This window comes from Hyalella azteca, unplaced genomic scaffold, assembly GCF_000764305.2.
Source record: "Hyalella azteca isolate HAZT.00-mixed unplaced genomic scaffold, Hazt_2.0.2 contig8936, whole genome shotgun sequence".
Taxonomy (NCBI): Eukaryota; Metazoa; Arthropoda; class Malacostraca; order Amphipoda; family Hyalellidae; genus Hyalella; species Hyalella azteca.
Window position 1 is genome coordinate 14,908 of NW_025939018.1, and position 23,669 is coordinate 38,576.

The 23,669-nt window shown below is 38.3% G+C and overlaps 1 protein-coding gene across 1 annotated transcript; it reads right to left on the reverse strand.

Moving 5' to 3' along the window:
• Window positions 1-4,015: 4,015 nt before the first annotated feature.
• LOC125178338 lies at window positions 4,016-6,085 on the reverse strand. Its single transcript, XM_047881836.1, has 4 exons — window positions 6,054-6,085; window positions 4,974-5,130; window positions 4,557-4,772; window positions 4,016-4,150 (listed from the first exon to the last, which is right to left on the reverse strand). The coding sequence occupies exons 1-4, from the start codon at window positions 6,083-6,085 to the stop codon at window positions 4,016-4,018; spliced, it is 540 nt and encodes a 179-aa protein (XP_047737792.1).
• Window positions 6,086-23,669: the final 17,584 nt, after the last annotated feature.

A 23,669-nucleotide genomic window follows, 5' to 3' on the forward strand; every position in this document is an offset into this window, starting at 1 on the left:
TAAATGTTGATCTTCTATTAGCCGCGATCATTAAATGTGTTGGAAATGCAGATTCGCGGAACTAAATTGTAAAAAAATATCGAACTTTTTTGACATTCAATGTAGTGAATCGCCGTAAATCAATTTATCCTAGAATGTCTCTGGGTGAAATTTTAACATTTTTCAATTTGTCGGGGTATGCATTTATCTAAATTTCAAATAGAAGCAGCGCTTGATACGAGCTGGTATTCCCATAATACTAAAATACGGAAATATTGCCTCGTACTTGGAATGTACAACTGCGATCCATAATACAAGCATTACTAAGATCCACTCACTAAAGAGGACATTTATATTCAGGTCTCGCAGTTCAGCACTGGCACGTTAAACGAGAATGGAAATTTAGAATCCCTCTCACTTCCTGCATGTCCTTTACCTTCAGCCCATCGTTGGATTAAAAGCAAACACTTCGCTGTCTTCTGAACAGAACTTCAAAGAAGCTCGAGGAGTTCGAGAGACTCAGTCATGAATGAGAAAACTCAGTCATGAATGAATAAGTCTTCTTCTGTTTCAGGGCGTAACGTCTGCAGCTCTCGAGAAAGAATTCGTCTCATATTACTTCCATTATGGAAAGACTGCCTACAAATGGGATTATTAGGCATTTTACTTCATCATTGTTGAATATATTCCGATCGTATCGGGAATATCAACGGCTAAAATTTCAAGCAACTAACATCATGATGGACATGGATAACATAAAGCTTAGTTACACGTTGCGAAAGGAAAGTTAACAAACGTTAGAAATTAATGTTTATTAAAAATAAGTAACAAGTTATAGAAAATTATTTTCAATCACGTTTCTCAGCTCCTAACTCTCTGCATAGCATTATGAGGGTCCAGTGCAAAAAAAAACGTTGATAATTTAAATTAATTCATTCCCTCTTTTGAAGTTTTTAGAGAAATGGTATTTCTAAAAGTGAAGTATTACATTTATTTACTGAAGCATTTAATAACTATTATTGGAAAAAATTCACTGCAGCCTCTGTTCATTAAGCAGGCGTTCGCAAAAAAATGTAGTTAGGATTTATTTATAATGACTTTTTTTAATTTGGTGAATGAAACAGTGCAATTTATAATACAAATATCGTTAGAAATAAATTCGTGCAGAGGATTTGCGATATATTATACTAATGCTTATAATCATTTGGTAAAGTTCTTTGATATTAAACCACCAGGTACGAACTAATATAAAATCACTAAATGCATAACAAATTTGATATTAAAAAATGTAATCAGCCTCAATAAAATGGCAGGCGCGTTTGATACAAAATTGAATGCATCACGATGCTTGTATGTCAGCGTACATCAATTCACAAGTTTACTGATATTTGGATAGAGGAAATTTTAAATCCAAATATTTCGAGTGATTTAAGTCCAAAAAATCAAATTCAGCTTTTTATGATATGGTCAAAATCTTCAGTAGCTCTACGGTGCTACTAATAAAATTATTTTTCTTTTAAATTTCTGGTTATATGCAACCAAAGGAGAGTCAAACTCTTATAAGTTTGCTAAAAATTCAATCTAAAATAAAGTATATTTTTAAACTTGAGATCTAACTTCTTAATACAGTACAATAACACCGACACACTGGCCAATAACATTTTTCCGAATTCTATTACAATGGAGCTTTAAATTCAAAGACTAGTTCAAAACAAAAATGTCTTGCTTCATTTTCTTTTGTTACAAGGAGACGAAAGTAAGTCTGACTCCAACTTTACTTTAAAGTAAGTCTGAAGCCTGAAAATTCTTTCTTCGTTTTTGGGAGAGGAATTTCGAGCAGTTTCTCGTTCATTAGATGATGGTTGGCTCGAAAATGTATCTGATCGAATGGATATGGGTATTGTTGATGACGAAAGAGACAATATTGTTCAAAATATGAGTGCACACATTAAACATGTTAGAACTGCTGTTAATAGTTATAGGCAAAATCCTTTGAATAGTACTTTTACTCAGACGCGTGCATTGTTGCCTAGGGCTAACATTGGGAGCGAGATTGACGAGGAAGAGGCGGATATTGTGCCAGAATTGCCTCTTGAGCAAATTAATAGATTCCGACGTGTTCCGCGCTCCCAAGGACCCGTGCAAGAATACCCAAATGTGCAATCACGAACTTTAGAATACAAGGTGTATGCTGATAGAAGTATGCAATAGAGGAGATGGAATTTTAGTGATTTTGTATATGTTTGTATAAATGTTTTCATTTGTCATAGGATTATATCAGTGTTCTAGAATAGGATTAATATTCGTGTGGCAATAAAGTCTATTCCTGATACGATTATGTGGCAATGTTCATGCGTTTTAAAATACTTGTTTGCTGTAGATCTAATGGAAATTTATCGAGTATTGATAGAAGTAAATTTTGTGATTTTAAACGCTTGTAAAATATGTAAATAGTTAGCTAATATAGTTCTGTATTTTAAAGTGCAATAATAGGATTTTGCACTTGGTGGGGGGTGATGTAAGGGATTGGATAGGATGTATATTTTTCATTTTGTTTTAGAGAGAGTTTGACGTGACCTTAACCGAATAGCGGAACCTAGTTTAGTCTTGTGGTTGCCGTCGATGTGTAAGGAGTCTCAGTAATAGTCTTGATTCAAGTAACCATCTCGGTAACAGTTTAAGTCATTAGTTCTCATGTTCATGCTTGGCAATAAAGATTATTAAGAAAACTTGTTCTCACTGTGGCTAATGGATGGACCTATATGATCACTTGGCTGAATAATGCAGGGACGAAGACGGCTTTGTTTTTCTTTTTTGTTGGAGTGCGTCCCTAGCACCATTCACGGCATTGCTTGCGTCACTGTAACTGTCACCATCATTCACGACAGTGCTAGTGTCATGCTCGCGTACTGTCACCATCGTTCACGACAATGCTATAGTGTCACGCTCGCCTACTGTCACAATCATTCACGACATCACATATGCATAGTAAACGCTGTCAATTGTTCACAGTATCGCTTCAATCCTCGTATTCCAGTTTCGCATCATTGTCATCTCATTTAACATTTTTCACCGAAAGCTTTCTGCGTGCAGTCATTGTCGAGCATATATGGTGTATTTGGATCATAATCCATGAAGGATGATGAGTTGTAAATATACTCGTATCTTTCTGAAGCGCTCAAGCGTTTTTTCCGTTAGGTCAATTTGTCAATGGCAGCGTTGTTTTCGAGTCTGCTGAGTTAGCTGTTAAGTTAACGAAAGGTCGTTAGAAAAATTAAAGACCGATCATTAAGACGTACAACGCGATTTTTTTTTAAATTAAGTTTTGCAGGTTTTGTGTCATGATCGAGTGATCCGATTTGGGTGATGGTTTTTATTGAGTATGTGTGATTTTATGAAATGAAGGAGTATCTTAATTTTCGCCGAGCCCTCTGAGACAAACCGGAGCCTATAGGCGCTAGCTAATACAAGAGAGGGAATAAGAAAAGCACAAATGCATGCACGCACATGCACAAACTTCGGATGAGAAACAAAACACAGAGTAAGTTCATAAAATATTGCTTGTGGTTACAGTGCGCTGGTGTGAGGGCTTATATTCCAGGGCTAAGAATGTCACACAAGCGCTATAATAAAGCATGAAATCACGGGGGTACACTTCTCATCACCGTACCCCTGTTATTACTTGTAATCATGCTGGTCCTTAGATAAATTTAACACTATCCCGCTTTGCATTTTGCCACGATGATAGCCCTGGTCATCGCAATACCTGATCCAGCGCAATTAATTGCGGTTGTGATGAACGGTTCAATATTTTGTGCACCCAATGACCCCACTCACTTGATTTTATCAAAGACCTCGTTCACTTGGTTTACTTGATTTTATATCACTTTAATTTATATGCGCTTACAGTTTACTTATGTTTTAACAAAAAAAAAACATGTTGAGCTCTAACATTATATTATTCACACAGATTTTCATATTGGTAAAAAAAGTTCATAAGCGTGCGCTATGCTGCCCAAATGTATAGGGTAACACATTAATGAAGTACGCTGTAAGACAAATTTCTGTACTGTTCGTCGTTTTGAAAAAGCCGATATTGAAGTCGTAGAATAACGTCGCTGCATTTACTCTGTATTTCAAGCACTTCCGGAAACGTATAAATGAGCCTCCACTGGAACGGACGTATCGACGAAAACTTCCATGTTGAGAGAGGATTTTTGTTCAATTTCGAAGACGTAGTTTTGGTGATTCTTTGCACGTGTGTTATTATTCCAGTAGTTAAATTTTCACCAAGTTTCTTCAATATCTTTTTCATCCAAGTCAAAGGATGCAAAGCCAAGTCTTCGTAGCGAACCAAAATGTACCTATGAAGTTAAAATCATTTACTAATAATCCTTGTAGCGCTCTTTACGATTTCGTGTAAGTTTGTTCACATACAGAATAATTATAGCGCATTCTGCTCATATTATCGTTACATCATTCTGAGCTTTAATTTCTAATTGAGTTTATGCAGAAGGAATGTCACTAAAATTAACGAAAAATTATACTTACTTTTCAGGGTATCTCTCTAGGAGTACATTTCCTGCTTCCATATCGCTTCTCAGGCGTGCGCAGAAGAACTCAGCTGAGTGTGGAAAATTGTCAAACTGAAGGTAATGCGATGACTGAATTATTCCCCTTGGATCGCGAACGAGATGTATTATTCGAATATCCAAGTTCCTGTTGTTTTCAATTATTTCCAAAGCTACGCTCAAATTGAGAGTGACAACTTTGAGAAGGTGGTTGCTCGACCTCTTACATAGGAAAGTATTAAACTCTTTCTCAGAGCAAAAAGAAGATCCATTTTGTTGATTATAGAAACAAAAATCGATAGGTAAAAGATTTGTATGCAGTGGGTTCACGTCAAAGTCACAGAGCATCACTTGCTTTAGGTAATTTGATAAATTAAGCTCTGATTCATTTGAATGGAATTCGAATTCATGTTTTCTCAGAACGGGTTCAGAAGTTGTGAAAGTTTGTGGAATCGAAGACAGTAAATCCACTGAAAATGAAGATCCCGATCGCACTTGCGTCCATAGCAAGACTATTTTAGCATTCACTTTTCTTTCTATCGATGGGATGAAATCTGTGTTATTGTGACTTGCAGATCGCCTGAAAAAACAAATTCATTTAAAATCCTTCATCAACCAATTTCAGCAAATTTTACTCCAGTTATCGATAAAAGTTATAAAGGCAAATTTAGTTTTTGTTTAGAACCTGGAAATTTCAAATTTAACCAGTTATATTGCCCATCTGCTTATTTAATTATCTATGATTAGTTTCAGGATATGACGCAATTATGATTTCAAAATTTATCCATCTTTTTCATCACAAAATTTTCTAAAATTTTGATAGCCGCATCAAATAAATCTGTCATAATTTTTTTCCTAATTAAAACAACGAGGTTAATTAAAAAATTTCCTCAGTTGAAAATCATTGAATACCGCTACGTCGGACATAATCACTAGCAAAATGTCTTAACAGGGAAAGGGTCAGCAGTTGAGTATTTACAAATCTGCAACCACGACATTCCAAAGATTACGATATATACGAAAAAACAACACACAAATATTCTTCCAGGGACGTAATACTTGAAATATATTGCAAGTGAGAATGAGGAAGATATTTAAATGAACGAATTAAATATTAAAATTAGCTTCATGACCACTAACGATATACATGATTTATTCACGAGAACAGTTCTTGTTGTAATATTGGCACGCTCACTCAAGGTAAATCGCAAACAATACAAGAAATTTCTAAATAATCTTTTTACTGCTTGGTCGTCTACACTACTTAGCCTATAACAACCATGAAAATGAAAAGTTTCGAAAACGACTGTGCTTCGATTAAATCGAAGTTTAATTAAAAATTATCGAAATTGATAAATGAGATGTAAAATTAAATAATATTTATGTTGCGCCGAAATTAAAAGAAATAAATCTAGCTATTCAACTTATCCCGTTGTTCTCAAACCTCGAAGCTCTTGAAATTTTATTTTCTGACAATCAGCCTGCGTGAATTAATCGCCTCACCTGTGAATTGAGTCGACGATGTGAGAGGCCATTGAAATTTTTTTTGTGAAAATCTGATGACGAATTTGATGACTACATTCAGTACTGATGATGTTAATGTAAGAGCTCATAACATTAAACGCCACTAATATCAGTAGGATAGCTGATGCTGAAGTAAAAACCATGATTGACTTCAACGGCGACCGTAGCCTCTTTTGCTTCGAAGATGGTCTACACTCAAACTGAGATTTTGGATACATTTCATGTGGTCTTAAAAACGTACCTGAGAAAATCGTAAAAATTTAGTTTGGGGTCATGCAAGAATCCTCTTTAAGGGAAGCACTTGATTGAATTCCGATTGAAAGAATCGCGTTATATTGTCCAGAAGTATATAATCCATGCTATGAATATCTTAACTGACTCGCTGTCGTTGGCTTAGCGATGAATTCCGCAAAAGATCCACACTCCTGTTAACTTCTGCTTCTGTAGTCAAGATTATTTCAAAGGCAGCTCCAGATGTTTACAGACAGAGTCGACTGGAACAAATGAAAACATTGAAAACGAGTGTTCCACAGATTTTCACTTTGCACTTGAGGAAAACTAGCCATGGTAATTTTGTATCGACGGTTAAGGAAATAAATTTGAAGTAGAAATTTTCCTCGATATTAGTCAATGTCTACGCTTTAATGTCACAAATTTAGAACATCTTTTAGGTGCATGTGTTGATCGATTTGAAATTGTCCGTTTCACACAATAATAATATCGGAGAATTTAACTTCGTGGTAAACGTATTTAATTGCAATGAATATAATACGGCAAAAGGAAAAATAAAGAAATTCTTGGAAATGCGTATTGCTACCTACTGTGATTCCTTCATGAGGAATCCACTTAAATAAATCCTTTTTACAATATTTCCTAATTTATCAGTTTTCAGAGTTGCCACGAAGAATTAAAAAGTAAAAAAAGTAAATTTTCCATATTTAGGTAATTATTTAGTTTTAAATTTCAGAACTCGTCGTGGCACATATGCTGTCATCATTGCCACGCTGCAACCGTTACATAAAAGTAAAAGTTCGGTCATGCGTAAGTGTAAGTACGCAAAGTGTACTTACGTGCGTAAGTACGCAAAGTGTAAAAATACACCTGTAATTGACTAAAGTAAACTGAACGTCTCTTAAAAATGGCTGTGGCATTCAATTTATACATGCGACCACTTACATTAGACTAATAGACGTTTTCAAAATCTTACCTTACGATAATGATCAAGGGCCCTTTTTTGATTCGAAGCATGGCAATTATTTCATAGAAAATAAATTCAAATAAGTCGAGAAAAATTACAGATAAGCTAAGAAAAATACAGATTCAATTGGACAAGTAATTCAAAAAAAATATGGCGATGGATCATGTACTAGCCCTGGATTACTGCGGAAAACTTACGAATCACCATACATTTTTCAGTAGTAAATCAGCAACCAAAATATGGCACAGCTTGATTGATGCTTTGTGGTCTCCCTCATACCTAGGTTGACCGGGGAATGTTGCGGTAGCGCGTCTGTCTCTGCAATTTATATTATTGCGCTCATATAAGTAGCACCGTTACTTCATATTTATTATACGGAACGTTTATAAAAAATCTTTCGCTTCAGATCGAGATGCTATTATTATCCAATAACGTCAGTTATGCATAGTTCGGCTGATGTCAAGCAGTCCACGAGGAAAATAGACCACGCTATCAATAGTTGATTTTTTTTTAACTTTACAACTTCAGTAAATGAATATTGGCCTACAGACTAAAATTTTGAAAATGTTTTGTTTGAGCAAGAAGGTGGAAAAACCTGTTCTAGAAAACACTATTTGGAATACAAAGTGGTTCTTTTGGAACTTCGGTTCATATAGCCAGTGCTCTTTAATTGCTACGACCCTTGAAAGTGAGTTGCTAATGAGCAAATGGATAATGTTTTCATAGTGGTTTCGCGCTCTAGTTGGTGGACAACTGTGTTTATTGTGTTATGCTGCTGCTCTAATCGTGTAGCGTATAAGTAGCGTATATTAATGTTTTAATTGGAATTTTTGCTACTGTGACTTTAAAAATTTTGATCGGAGAGACATTTTCGAGTATAATTTGTTTTGCAGAGCTATTGTCAATTATAAATGGGAGATTCTGTATAAAATACATGACATAGGGTACGTTTCATGCTAGGAGGCAGAGATTAAAATATTGTGTATTTGGTAGAAGACACATTGTCGTCTACCTAATAGAAAATCTCTTATCCATTGTAGTACGTTTCCCTCTATTCCCAAAGATTTCACTTTACGCAGCAGCCGCTCATGAGGAGCACTGTCAAATGCTTTAGCAAAATCGAAGTACAATGCATCCACTGGCTCCCTATCGTCCAGCAGGCGAGTCCAATCGTTCAACGTAGACATGTTAGTTGTGCACGATCTACCGGCAATAAAGCCATGTTGACTCTGATAGCAGATGGTGATGAGTCTAGTGATCGATAATCCCCACGACAACTGGCGCTGTAAATGAAAGGCTGATTTTTATTTACCGTAATGCAATTGTTTACTTAAATTATTTCTAAATTCTATTCATCCCTCACAACAAATTCCATTACCTAATTACACAACACTTGTCAGACTGACAGGGCGATAGCACCAGGGCTATTTTTGTCACCTTTTTTGAACAATGAAGTTACATGAGCTTCTTTCCAATCGGACGGCAAAGTTCCTTCGTTCAAGGTTTTTGAAAGAATACTTTCAATGGGCCGGCCAGGACGGTTGCTAATTCTTTGAACAATCTAAGATGGAAGCAGTCTGATCCACACGACGTGTTGTGATTTAGAGTGACCAGGCACTTGAGAACCTCGTCTTCCTGTATTTCAAAACCTGTTATCTTCGAGCCGATTGGACGCTCCTCAATACCTGGAATACTGTTCAAGTCCTCATCTGTGAACGCACTGCTAAAGAACTGATTAAGAACGTTAGCCTTGCCCTCATCAGAGGATATCTTACGTTGGTCTACTTTCAAGTCAAAAATACCGTCGTTTGTCTTACACTTCGAACTAGCGTACGAAAAGAAGGCTTTCGGATTCTTTTTTGGCAATATTTTTTTCGAAGTTTTTCACTGCAGTGCGACAGACTTTTTTAGCTTGATTTCAAGCTTTTGCAGACATGTTATAATCAGCATCGCTGCGAGTTCGCAAATAGCGCTTGTAGGCTTCCTTCTTGGTCCTTAGCTGAGCTATAACTGTACTGCTCATCCACTGGGACTTTTTGACTTCTCCAAGCGTAATCTTAGGTACACAGTAATCATGCAACTGCCGACACAACCGTGTCTTTGAAATATGACCATAAAACAGCCAAATTCATGTCCTTAATACAATCTAAAATATTCGCCGTATTCACTGCTTCATGTAGGTCATCATGGTCGCCTTTCGCAACGTTTAAACGTTCAAGCTTCCGAATCGTCTTTTTTGCATAGCACTTTATACTGAAAGGACAATCATTGGTACTGGCTTTTGCCCGTTGGAACCTCGTGGCGAAGCTCATCTAACATTGATTCTTCACTAGTAAACACTAGATCAAGAATATTTGAGGCCTCTTTACCCCTAAAATGGGTTGGCTTGGTAATGTTCTGGATTAAAAATGAGTCTCGCATAGACACCAAGAATAGGCTTGCTGGGTGATACCAATCTCTTGGAGAGGATTCATTTGCCCAGTTTCTGGATGCATGGTTAAAGTCACCAAAGCTCAACGTATGCGCCCTGCCGAAAGTCATTCTCGGTCAAAGGCTGTTTACCACTTTATCATTATCAGAGGAACTGTTTGGTGATCTATAAAGGACCCCTATGAGGAGGCTATCCCTGCCTTTTAGAGAAGGTTCGCACCATACTGATTCTCTAACTAATTTATGCTCTGCAGATAACTTAACTTGCTGGGCCCCATAAGAGGTTCTAACCCACAGAGCATCACCTCTAATGCACTGTTATTGATTGAAGTTATGAAAATCAAAACCTGGCAACTGAAGTTCAACAGGTACAATTTTTCCCCCGTGATTTTTAGAGAGCGTTTCTGTAATACAAATAATGCCTATACACTCGTTTGCGATCACAGTTAACAGTTCACTTTTTTTGTTCTGAACGGAATCCGAGTTCGTATAAAAACATTTTAAAACTTTTTATGCATTTTCACTTTGAAGTATAGGGTTATTTCCTACATTATTTACTGGCCTCGATCTACGGACATCATTCCTACTAATTACTTGTCCTCTAACTCCTCTGACCTACCGTGAGCGGCCGGTGTTGTCTTGACAGCTTGGAAGTGATTGACCTGATTTTAAGGGCCTTTCCGTCTGATTCTCTCCTGCCATTTCCTGCGAAAATCTCCCCTCGCTAAAGGGGTGGAATATTTCTTTACGAAAACGGACATGTAGTCAGCGGATTCTCCAAGCCTTCTCGCTGCCTTCAGCACGCTCCTAAACTGAGCAGTATCCTTTACTTACAGTCACCAACAGAGGTCTGCTGGTGTTGGCAACAGCATCCTTCGAGCCCAGCCTCTTGCATGATGTAATATCAACCTTTGTGCTGAGTGCTTTGCTGCAGCAGTCTGCAACAAATTCAGTCAGCCATCACTCGGTCCTTCATATCAGATGCGATACTTTCGGGAAACCAAACCAAACTAGGTTGCACTTCTTACGTTCTCTATCAAGTATATAATTCATGGGACTTTCGCTAGCAACTTCGAATAAATTAATTCTTTGAATCTTTACTTCCATTTTTTCCGTATTTTTCAGCTGAGATTTCACTTCAGCCAGCTCATTGAACAGCGAGCTCAATTTTTCACTCAGCGAGCGCACAATTTCACTCAATGAGTTTACTACATCATTCAATGATTTCGCCTCGCTGTGCTCTTCTACCGGTTTCCCGCTTTTTCCAGCACCAAGAGTTGGTTTCTCGCAGTCACGACAAAACCAATGAAGTAATTTAGTTTTCTGAAGAAATAAGCAATAAGAAATTCTGGTTTGATCGTGCCGAACAAGGTAATAAATAGGTATTTTTGTACATTTTAGGTATATGAATAACCGGCATTTGTTGCAATGCACTGCCAGTGCAACCTTACAAAGCTCCTTGTATATTGTGCACGAACTTCCCATAGTGGGTCGCATCACAACACAATTAGCCATCTTACCACGTTTTTCTTGTTTTACTCTCATATCGTATATTTTTTGTTCAATTGGGTTCACTAAACTGAGACCATTTGTTGCATGAAACACTGAGCTAAAAGAACACTGAGCTCAACTACTGACCTCAACACTGAGCTCACACAAAGCTCTATAGGCTCGACAGGAAGTCGTAAATAAATTTGGAGACGCTTCGGCCCCACTTGACATTTGGGTGATTCGGCCACACTTTATAGCTTCGCTTTCCAACTACTGCTCAACTCTCTTTTTAAATAACTTATTTATTATAAAAAAAATTTGACACTCTGCTTCCACTTTATTACGTATTGGATACAATAGCTACAGTAACTGTTTACACTTTTGCGAAGTCCGATTTATCCCAACCGGCTATTGGTGTAGTGTCCTGAACACTTTCACACGGAATAATTCACACATTTTTACAGATATCCTTGATTTTTTGCCGGAACACTGAATCATACCTTGAGCCCAGGCGATACAAATTAACTGGCACAACAACAAAAAAATATTTATATATATAATCGTCACACCAAGGATTAACTTAAGTGAGATTCAGAGATTCATGAAAAAGACGAGACGTCCTACCTCGACCACGGTCACGGGGGAAGTCCAAACGCAACGAACATTAACCAAATGAATGTTCCAGTGCAGGATATATGATTATAATTTTAGTTTCAGTCAACAGTTTTTGAGCAGAAAATTATGCTGAATTTAAATTGATCTAAATATTTTTGATGTCTGTGGTTCACGTGCGTAAAATAAAGGTATACGCTCATCAGAGAGCAAAATTCGCCATCACAACTACATAATTAAATCAGCTTTATGAACAAGTAAAATTAAAAAAAATTGAGTTTTAACTTGAGTTAAACTATGGTTGCTGCACCGCATTTGCCAGTTCATTCCAAGCCGTAGTAGAGTGAGCGATGATCGAAGTACCGCACCCTTTCAGTGTTTCTCAACCATCTGGAAAGTCTCCATCGTTCGTCCAATTCTGATATTTGTTGCAAGGCGCCTTCGCGTGGTAACGTTGTCGCAAGATTCTCCACGATCCCACTGGTCAATGAGAGGAATCCTTACAAAATTATGCGATATATATGGATTATATAATGTGGCTCAGAGGCAACTGATGAACGGGTCTATTCTCTGAATGTCGTGAAGAACCGCAACAGATGGACATTGTTTTCGGTAGAATTTTCCGTAAAATGAATTTTCGTGTTTTTTTATTAGCACACCTATCAATGTTTAACATCATGAAATGAATATTTGAATAATTATTTGCGTTGTTTATCATACCGTATGACAAAACCTGATTATATGTGGTATGTACCTGCTAAAAAAATAGGCCATATGAATACAAGAATAGGCGTACCGTTTCTCATCTCCGTAAAACATTCCCACCATGTAATTTAACGTGGAGTACACAGCCACTGTAACACTTGTGAACGTTTTTGGCGATGGTATTTAAACACTGCACATTCGTTCATAGTACACAAAGATATTACTGACAAAAGTTGCCTAGTTAAATTATTTTATTTTCATACATAAAGCTGCTACCCTTTTCTTGTCAAATCTATATACCAAATAAGTCGGCATTCGAAGCATTATAAGTACTATTGTGCATAAAATATGGCATTAAACACCTTTACAGCATTGCTACTCTATTCACACCCATCGGTACTATATATAAGGAATAGGTAAGATAGACGAAGTAACCTATCTTAAACATTATAATCATAAAGTAGAGGTAAGACACATACCAGTAGGGGGAGATGGGGCAGGCCACGACGTACAGTGTGGTGTGTGGAGTGATGTCAGTGATGGTGTACTGCACCACACCCTCGTAGTTGTCAAAAGCGTGATCAGAATACGTGTGTAAACACTGTATACACATTTATTGAATAATAATGTAATATCAATGCACATCTATTCGTTAATAAAATAGAATGTAAAGCCAGGAAAAAAATATGCCATACTATTTGTCATATTTGTCGGGTATTTTCAATCTCTAAATGCTGATGTAAGTCAAATTTAGACATTTCATTGCATTCATTCATAATCCCGATGTAGACATGGCCAACCCACATGGCCAAACTTAAATTACTTTATCACTAACCTTGGCCAATAAGATGAGGGATGAATTGGTCTCGCTATACGAATAGGCCTCTAGGCGCACAAGGACAGGGCCCGGTCGCTAGGAGGTCATGTTGATATTGGTATACGTTAATTCACTAAAGTGACACATGTTGTAAAGTTTCTATTGCGTGCTTCTTTTTCAATGTAATATAATGATAGTTACATCGATTGAAAATTCATTCGCATAGATCACATTTTCTTGGTTAAAAATATAATGCATGCATGAAGTAAGTTACATAAAGATATAAATGAGCAAAAAGTCTCTCGTTTGTCATTTTGAGTGTTTCAAACTAAAGGGTCCCGAAAATCTCATTCACTCAATTCTGAAAAGTCATCACTTTATGCGCCGACTGCACAATGCAGGTTTTTTTTATTGTAAGACTTTCAACAATTCTAGAAAATAACATCCAAAGAAGTGGCAAAGGATACTTGAAAAGACAAAAAAAATCAGAGTTGTTGAAATGTGTTGCTCATAAGTCTAAATTGCCTTTAATTTTTCACTGGCTCTTAATTTCAATCAAATTTTGTGGAGTGTAGCAAAATTTATTGAAAATTTCTTACAATAATTGTTGTACATGTTTATTTCAAGAACAGACCATGGACATTGTTCAGTGCGGTTACCTTATTATTGAAAACAAACCATGTGTTCCGGAATGGTTTCCATGTAGCAGGGGTTGAAGCCGTCTTCAACAGAAAGAGCTTTTGCTCCTCTAAGTTCAATAGAAATATGATCTGCGTAGGCGATAGTGTGGAGTCTGAAAAAATTAGAACTTATCTTAACGAAATGTTTGAGTATTGTTCCAGGTCAGCAGAAAAAAGGTTTAGTCATACATAAGAATTCTAGTTTTTATTTATAGTTGTACGTTACTGACAAAAACATCATCGGAGTAAGTGAATTAATCTTCTTTTTCGTTTGTACTGACATTACCACTCAAATCCAGCAATGGGCAATAAAATAACCTCAGATAGGGACTTTATTAAAAATTTTCAAATCATAATCAAGATTTTTTAACGAGACTGAAGGCTGAGAAAAAATAGCTTGAATAAAAAACAGTCAACATTTTGCTTCCTCAACTGTTGAAACTTCAAATTCAGACTAACCGACTTCACATGTATCCAAAATGCAAAAGTAATTTGGTGAAAATTCAAAGAGACTCACAAGTGTAAATTTTTAAGCTTGGCTTCAGGGTTGCGGTTATAGATCATATTGGAAAAAACGAGAGCTTGACTCCATCCGTTGATGTGAGCCCCAGACGAACCGGAGTGGAAAGTTCGGGATACTTCAGGGACCAGCGAGTGCCGTCCCCGACGAAGAGGCGCGGTGCGCAACCACCAGTCCCAGTCCCATGATGTAACCTATTCACGTAAGAAGGCTAGATTTTGCATTCATTCGATTCAAATTTATTTTCTCAACAGATGCAAGAAAGATGGTAAAACTGAAACAGATGCATTACTAAACACACTCTTTAGGCTCTTCAGAGCCTATGTGATCCCTTTATTTGAATACTGCTGCACACTTTGGACCCCGATCACGGTGGGCGCAGTGCGGACATTTGGAAACGGTTCAGTGAACCTTACGTTTTGCTGGAGCGTCTGGGTCTGCACTCTCTACAGATAGGAGACTCGACAGGTATATATATCATTCAGTTCACAGGAAAATAATAACCGAATTGCCCATGCGGGCAAATTTAAATCTCTGCTGGAAAGATCCCTTTCCGTGGCGTGATCGAGGCTGTTTAACGTCTTGCCAAAGGAGCGAAAAGTAAGGTCATCGTTGAGACCTTCTAGAGACGAGTGGACGTGTTCTTGTTCACAATTCCTGATTACACCATTCCCAGTGGCAAGAAGCAAGCAACGACAGATGGTTGAGCCAGCACATCAGCTGGCCCAACTGAGGGTAGAAACCCCATAATCACAGACTGGCTACCAGGATCTTGGTGGTAAGGACGATTTTCCTGCCGTGACTGAGGGCAGCGGGATAGAGGTGGCGTTCCAGCGCAGCCTGGTACGCTACATCCGAAACAAATACCAAATATACTAAAGGAACATCCCTCATACTCTGATGCAAATGATAACATTAAGTTGAAACAACCTCTTCGCTCTAAGCTCTTTTTATCCGTACAATACTTTAGGAAGTGTGCGACTGGAAGTACATTTGTACCGCGCGATTTGATGCCCCAATTCTTCATGCAACCGGTAAAAAATACTATCAATAAATTGTGACATAGTATTCAATTCAGAAAAAATCGCGAATACTCACCGAATTATCGACCCAATTATGGAGGATTTCTTGAGCGTAATCTCTAGTAACCATCCAGCCAAACTGTGGAAACATTTGTGAGCGCCTGACACGCGTCGTGTCAGCGGCGACCGTTGGGAAGCTGTTGATGGAGAAGCTGTTCACGGCGAATAGTGTGGGGTCATCGTTCAGCAGCCATGCCGTTTGATGGAAATAACTGTCATAATGAAAAATATTAGCTCACGCCTATTCCTGCATCAGAATCAGAATGCCAACAGCTCCGTTTAGTGCAAAAAATTGAAAAAGAAACGTAGAATGGATAGCCAACATCCACTAGCCACGTCGTCAGATGATATACAGCACGTTACAAAGGAAGGATTAGAACGCAAATATTGAGGTTAACGTCCATCAGTAATGCCGTTTCTCGTAAGTATACGTGATAAGGGAAGAACGACAAGTAATATCAATCGAACATGATATTTGGACGGTACACTTTCGGCCTGGCGGTCTTGGTTAACAGACGGAGCCGGTTCGGCAATTGTGTGGTATTCTTTGTGAAAATTAAAAAATGAAAGAATCACTAGAACTACGGTCTACCGATTTGCTCGCTAAGTCGGTAGACCGTATAATGTCTACCGACATTATACGAAAACCTCACCATTAACCAAACTCACAAAATAGCCTCCACGGGTTTGGGGAAAACATGCAGATGGACAATTGGACACACAGTACTGGCCATGCATACTTCACGATACACTCGCTAGCCACCTAGCACGACACACCACTGCCATAGTGCTCGATTTAATCAAAGCTTTCGACAAGGTTTGACACAACATACTACATTAAAACTATTACAACCAAGTTTACAAACCTTCCTATCACCAGGCAAAAACATTTGACAAGTTCATTGAAAACCTTCACTACCCATACACAAAACAGAAACAGCTAGTATAAGGATTAAAGCTCACATCGCGCTGTTTTAGATTTCAGATGACATCCAGAGAAGCAAAAATCTTCAGAAACCAATTCAATATATATTGTTTCCACCTTCTCTCGATCCCCCATCATAAATTTTACCCTAACCCTCGCATATGTTAGATCATCTTTCAAATATTACCAATATCTATGCACGCCCTTTCCAGAACTTCCATATCTCAACTGCAATGGTCTGAAATTCAATAAGATGGATCACAAATACACACTGGTCCGACTGTATATCTACTAAAACTTCACCTTCGGTACAAAACCTCCACCTCAAACACAGGTTTCCACCAAGAGGTACGCCGTTACAAATTAACCGCCGTTCTTCAACCAATTCATATTGTCACCATACGCCATAGCACTGTATCACACCTATTCAATAGTTCAAAATTACAAGCACTTGCTCCCCTACACCATCACCCCTGTACATAAAACTTATCTAACACCACTTTCAAGATGGGCTATACTTCATCTTGACGGTCTTTGAGTGTGTTGGCATCTGGGTGCAAATGCCCGAACAACTAATGCACATACCATTGTACATTAAGCAAGCAGTGCACCACCCATAATTATTTCCATCATCAACTTCACATAGTAGCAAAAAAAAAATCCTAAACACAATGAACGAAAAACTAAATCCAAATCCATTGCGAACACGTATATTTACTACCTATACTGGGTTTCTTTTCCTAGTCAATGGCCCCAGCTCAACCCCAATTAGCTGAAATTTACCTATACGTAGTTATGCATACAGCGCAATTTTCGTCTGTTTTTGTCCTTAAATTTTTTCCTCTCTTCCAGCCACTCTGCGCCACCTCTCGTTTGACACACTTTTTCCTAGTGGCAGCGCAACAACAATAATTATTCTAATCACACAGCGTATCTTAATGTAAGCCTAGTTTGTTGTGGCTTCAGATTCCAATTTTTAAATACAACACTTCTAAAAGAGGCCACTTTCTCCGATGTTGCTCATGTACACTGAATTTCTAATTTTATTTTTAAATATTGAAAAATATTATTTTTTACATTTTTCAAATTAAATAAACTTTAAGTTTCATTACCACGTTTTTATTAGCTCGCTTTATTACCACGTTTTTCTTAGCTCGCTTTCGTGTCAAACTTCACATAGAAGCAAAACAAAAATCCTAAGTAAAATGATAAAAAAACAAATCCATTGCGAACACGCATATTTACGACCTACTGGGTTTCTTTTCCTAGTCACCGGCCCCAGCTCAACCCCCCACAATCCCAGATCGACCTCCCCTGCAACACTACCAGCGGCGAGAAGCAAGCAACAGCATCGTGGTCCAAATCAGAACGATAATCAGAGGCGGCAATCCATCGTGGCCTGGGACTGCTACGTCCCAAACGAGTACCAAGATTACCAAGATCGCTAAAATTTACCTATACGTAGTTATGCATACAGCGCTATTTTAGTCTGTTTTTGTCTTTAAATTTGTTTCTCTCTTCCAGCCGCTCTGCGCCACCTCTCGTTTGACAGATTTTTTCCTAGTGCCGCCGCAACAATTTTAATCACACCGCTAATCTTCATGTAAGCGCAGTTTGATGTACAGTAGCTTCAGATTCCAATTTTTAAATACAACACTTCTAAAGAGCCCACTTTCGCCGATTTTGCTCATGTACACTGAATTTTTAATTTTATTTATAAGGTGGGGGTATCCCTAAATTTTCGGATTTTTGGCTTTTCTGGTATTTAGTATCATCTTAAAGCTGACATTCTGCCCTATTCAACGATACCACTGCGATCCCTGTACGTGAATTTATACGTACATTACGGCTCTTTAAAGGGGGGCGGATGGGGGAGCTCCTTCACTAATTAGATACAGGTAATTAGCTGCTGAGCATTTGAAATATAGTGTCTGATTGAGTTGCGCTTTAGTTACTCGTGTAGTCTCATCTTAAAACTGACATTCTGAAGTTTCCAACGATACCACTGCGATCCCTGTACGTGAATTTATACGTACACGGCTGCTCTTTAAAGGGGGGCGGGGGGTGGAGTTCCTTCACTAATTAGATAGGAGGTAATTCACTGGCCAACACTACATATATGGTTGTATCTGGCATCAAGGCTCAGTCGCCCTCCTCGCTTCGTACGGAGAGGTGTACTGCAAGTCGCTGCAAGCATCCTTGAGTAGAAAGAAGCTACAGAAGCCTGTAGTTTGGTATCTATGCTACATTGAGTGACTATTTCAAGGCGCGCGGGACTTTGTCGCGCTGTCCGGAAAAGTTTAACTTTTCGTCACGGAAAAGCCTACTCTTCCTAGAGTTTTGAAGCTACAGCGATGAGACATATACCATTCGATTCGTAAAGACCATACCTATCGAGTAACGAAGCCCTTTTTTTAGATTTGTGAATAGTTTGGATTCAAAATGGGGGAAGGGGGGGGAAATTTGAAGAAAAAAATTTAAATGCGTGTAAAGAAAAACCTAAAGCGAAAATCCAAAGTCGGGCTTCCTTACTCGATTGGTATGGTCTTTACGAATCGAATGGTATATGTTTCATCGCTGTAGCTTTAAAACTCTAGGAGTAAGCTTTTCCGTAGGACCCCCTTTTTGGCCGTTTTCTATGAATTTCACGTTTTCTATGCATTTTTTCGAAAAAATCACATGAACAAAATGTGATTCTTTTGCGGTTAGATGCGGTTTCAGAAAGATCAGTCCGTAAACAAAAAGTTTTTCCGGAGGGGATACCTCCCCCTTAAATATTGAAAAATATTTTTTTCTGCATTTTTTAAAAATAAAAAACTTTAAATTTTATATTTATTCTATCAATTGAGTCGAGTATCGTCTCCGACTTGACGCAAATATGCAAAATTTCAGTTCGATTGGACAATTAGAAGTGTGTTAAACATCGATTATAAGATTGGTAGCAGACAAAAAAGGAGACGTGAAGTTAATAAGGAGAAGTGTTGTAATAATGATAGTTAAGATTTTTGAGTAGGTGCAACTTCAGCGTCCAACAACCATGCAGTCTGCTGTAGTAGCTGGGAAGGAGAAAATAATGCAGATCGTGGTCACTCGGTTCCTAAGACTAATTTACGTAATAAAAATTATGCAATAACGTTGGTGCCTTTGTTGAATATTGCTGTCGACTCGGAAATTTCCCGATATACCACATTTAAATAAAAATATAGACAGATTTTTTAAACTCAATGCATACAAGCAGTGAAGTAGGGATCTAAGGACATAAAGACCAAAAGTACTTGCCTGATAAAGTCTGGGGAGACGATCAGGTCGTCCTCCAAGATGATGACTTTGGATGCGTTACTGAAGGTTGAGAAGGCCGTGAACAAAGAAAATCTGAAGTGTGCGTTTAGGGGCGTGCTTGTGCCGGTCTCCCCTTCGTGACGGTGCACTATTACCGGCAAGCTGCACTAGTCCAATTAGTTAGGTAATAGAGTGGGTGTGCAAGGCCTTACAAGCAATATGTCAACACGAACTCGAAAGAGCTGTGGTGGTGCAGTGGTGAGAGACTCTTGTCTCTCGCACCCAGCGCCCGGGTTCGGGTCCCACTGAGAACAAGTTCTGCCGGGGAGCTCAGCTCATGGTCAACTCAGCCATTCATCCAACTCTGGTTGATAAATGAGTACCTGGCTTGTCCAGGGTGTTGTGTAATGCAATCAAAATGGTTCTGGCGGGTCAGCGAGCCAGTGATGGTCGTAGATTTACCAGTGGCACCGAGTGCCCGGAAAAACTGACCTATCACCCCCCTTCCCTAGTCACCACTACCAGGATGGGCAATTGCAACAACAACACGAACTCGAATGCTCCTAAGTTTCAGAGCCGAAAACCTGGAAGCACTTTTGTGTACAAGGTTAGTTTTTTTAATAATTCTTGACGCATTGAAAATAAATTTGATTTCTTTGAAGAATCCGAAAACAACTCAAAGAGATATTATTTGAGCATTTGAGTAGAAGAGCAAACAGTGATCGCTGACATGGATGGCACAAATCGTGTCAAAATGATGTGAGATTTTCCTGTTCTATTTGTATCTACCACACAATTACATTGTTATCATGCAAATAACAGTAAGTTCAAGTGTAACAAAATACATCTGGACAAATAGCTCAAAAGCTGTTGATGAGAGAGCTATTGAGATACCGACCCAAAAATGGCAGCAAGCTGTGAAGTTTCTTCCTGATGACCGTCTGTGAGAACCAATATGTCCGTTTGAGCAGCGCCCTTAGCCAGTAGGAGACTTATCAATTGCCTGATGAATAAATCAGCATTTTTTGTAGGTCACTAATGATTATCACTATGTTCATTGTAAAAAAGTTATGCCAAGACCACAGCGTTATGACTATAAGTGATATCACCTGCCTGTAGAAGAAATAACACTTAGAGGCGGTGAGCATGGCGATGGGGATGATCTCCGACATTTGGATGTGCTCCTGAGCATGAAAGAGCCTTTGTTAAATACATTTCAGCACATTGTAAGAGCAATATTAGAGGTCAGCATATACTTCGCATAAAATATCACACAATAATTAGTACTTATTAACATTAACTACATAAAATTCAATTTTGCATGCTGATTCATCAAAATAGTGACAAGATATTAGCCATTTATATCATAATAAGCACCGATGAATTTCTCAGTCGCTGAGGGTCCAGAGGGTCTCTGCAGCGGCACAAAGTTCCGTACCCTTCGTAGCGGCGACGAAACTCCGCCTGCTTCAGTCGCCCGGGGTCTTGATGCCAGTCACATTCTTCCCCTGCAAACGTATACCTGCATCAGGTGTTATGTTACACTTTGAAATCAGCAATTGAAGTCCAGATTTCAGAACTGAAATTCTTTAATTTCCGAATTTCCTAAAAAGATGTTTCATGCCTCTGCACCTGAAAACTTTAACTTTGATTTCTGTACTTCTAAGATATTTACCTCGACTCCTTGGTATGTGCACGGAAACTTCCATGTTAGGCTGCACATTTTTGTCTTCTTTGAAGATCACAGCCGCTTCTAGATAAGTATGCGCGACAAACTCCTGTAAAACAGAACACATCTTAATATTCTTCTTGCATTTACAACGACACAATTTTTTAATAGCCTCACTAGAAATTGATTATGATCTGAATCACAGGGAAGAACATTATACTGCCCTCTAAGTTGTTGAGACTCGATTATAATCGTCTCGAAGCAGTTTCACTCTTCCAAATTGTTTGTAAAAACTTCTGGCATATGTCAAAAATGAATTTCGCTACAAAAATTTGCTTCAAAAAACATCATCCATTTAATTTCGTCGTTTTCAAATTTTTCAATTGCCACAGAATCACAATTTAATGTTTTTATTAAACTGGAAGTTCCCGAATTTGTTTTCTAATACCTCTTGGTTTTGTGGCGGCCACTTGTCGGGAACAACACTGATCAAGACAGATGGGTTATCAGTATCAATGTACCCATCATACTGTACGAGTCGGTAGTTTTGATTTTGCAGTTCTAGCTTCACTTCCTCCCCTTCAGGACTGAGAACCAGCACTTCGTAACGAGTCTGCTTACTCTCCGTTTGTCCGGTATCTGTCATTCGTTGTAGTTGTGCGCTATCAATGAGGTACGGAGACGAGCCTATTCCTTGGGCCCAATCTGCCCCTGAAGTAAATCAGATATGAAGCATATGGGTAAAGACCACTCGATGAAGTTGAAAACTATATTACTTGATTTAGGTACAATAGACAAAGTAAAAAAATAATGAACATCGTAATTCATTTCTAATCGATAAATCACAAACTTTAACCTAATTGAAGGGCTCCTCCCACAGTGTCATCCCTCATTCCCATGTGTTTGATCAGCATGCGCTCCTTAAGCGCATGCTGATGCTCCTTAAGCGCATGCTGATGCTCCAGCATGCGCTCCTTAAGAAATCCCCGGCACTGAACTGAAAGGTAAATAGCCTAAATACACACGAAATTGAAATTATTTCTGGGCACATGAAATTAAACACAGGAATTGGGAAATCTTCTCAGCACAATAGAGACAAGATGACTAGTCAAAATCAAAGCCTGTCTTCAGGCCAAATTCATCATCAGTCCCCCTAACTGTTGGTTTGGGTGCTGCCCACACTGTTGAGTCTGTTAGCAGAGAAATAAACTAACCATCATGATCAAGACTACCAAAGCTCCGGACTGCAAGTTGACTAGGGCTTGGCCTAGAAGTTCTGACTCCGCCGGTTGCCCCGTACGGAAGACGCGGCGAAGCGTCACAACACCGTTGTTTGAAAGCACCAGCAAATGAACACCATCCGAAGCAGGACCCATTGTGCTGTAAACCTGACCATTATGACCAATGATCATAGTATGATAGGCCTCTTTATGGTGCCCACAAAAATATATATTACGGATTAATTGTTTCACAACTATAGATCTTTCAAAGCGTAACTAAGTTTCACTAAAAAAACCTTTAGCTATTTTGTTGGAGTATTGAAATTTGTAATAGCACGATTCAGTAGTATTTCATGATGAACAATAAATGGATATATATTCTTTAAGCAATAATAATTAAAAATAAAAGTGTGTAAAAATTCTAGCGTTGTGGAAAGGTTTCTGTTGTCCATAAGTACTGCAGGAGTACAAAATAAAATGAAATAAAATACTTTGATGCGTCATATTTTATGATAATAGGAACGTGGAAGAATTTGGTTCAAACAGCCTGAAAATTGTTTGATAAGTGGAACGCATTAAGTAACGTAAAGTAAAATGCAGTGACTTTCGTCACAGATTTTTGAATTCAATATAAAGTGAATCGGACATAATATCTCAAGAAAAGATCATGCCTGATAAGTCGAAGAAATTTAAATCTACAATATGGAAATATCAGCCTACCAGTTCACCGCCCACATGAACCTTGAGGCTCTCATTCGTTGTCACAACGTGGAGTTCAAAAGTTCCGTCTCTTCCCACTGCGAATTCAAGAAGTTTTCAGGAAAGAAGATGTACACAAAATTATTATCCAATATAAATATACTATTGTGTACGCTGGTTACTTTCCTGACTCATTCATTCATGTTATAATGATGTTTATACTGAAATCCAACACATTCCAACACCAGGCCAAGTACTACAGTAAACA

What these genes read in the sequence shown, in the direction of transcription:
- LOC125178338 (XM_047881836.1), bottom strand. Translation starts at nt 6,085, where the DNA reads ATGGCCTCTCACATCGTCGACTCAATTCACAG. An exon ending in CTTTCACAACTTCTGAACCC is followed by an intron (nt 4,773 to 4,973) that starts GTTCTGAGAAAA and finishes TTCCTATGTAAG; the next exon opens with AGGTCGAGCAACCACCTTCT. An exon ending in GCGATATGGAAGCAGGAAAT is followed by an intron (nt 4,151 to 4,556) that starts GTACTCCTAGAG and finishes CGTCCGTTCCAG; the next exon opens with TGGAGGCTCATTTATACGTT.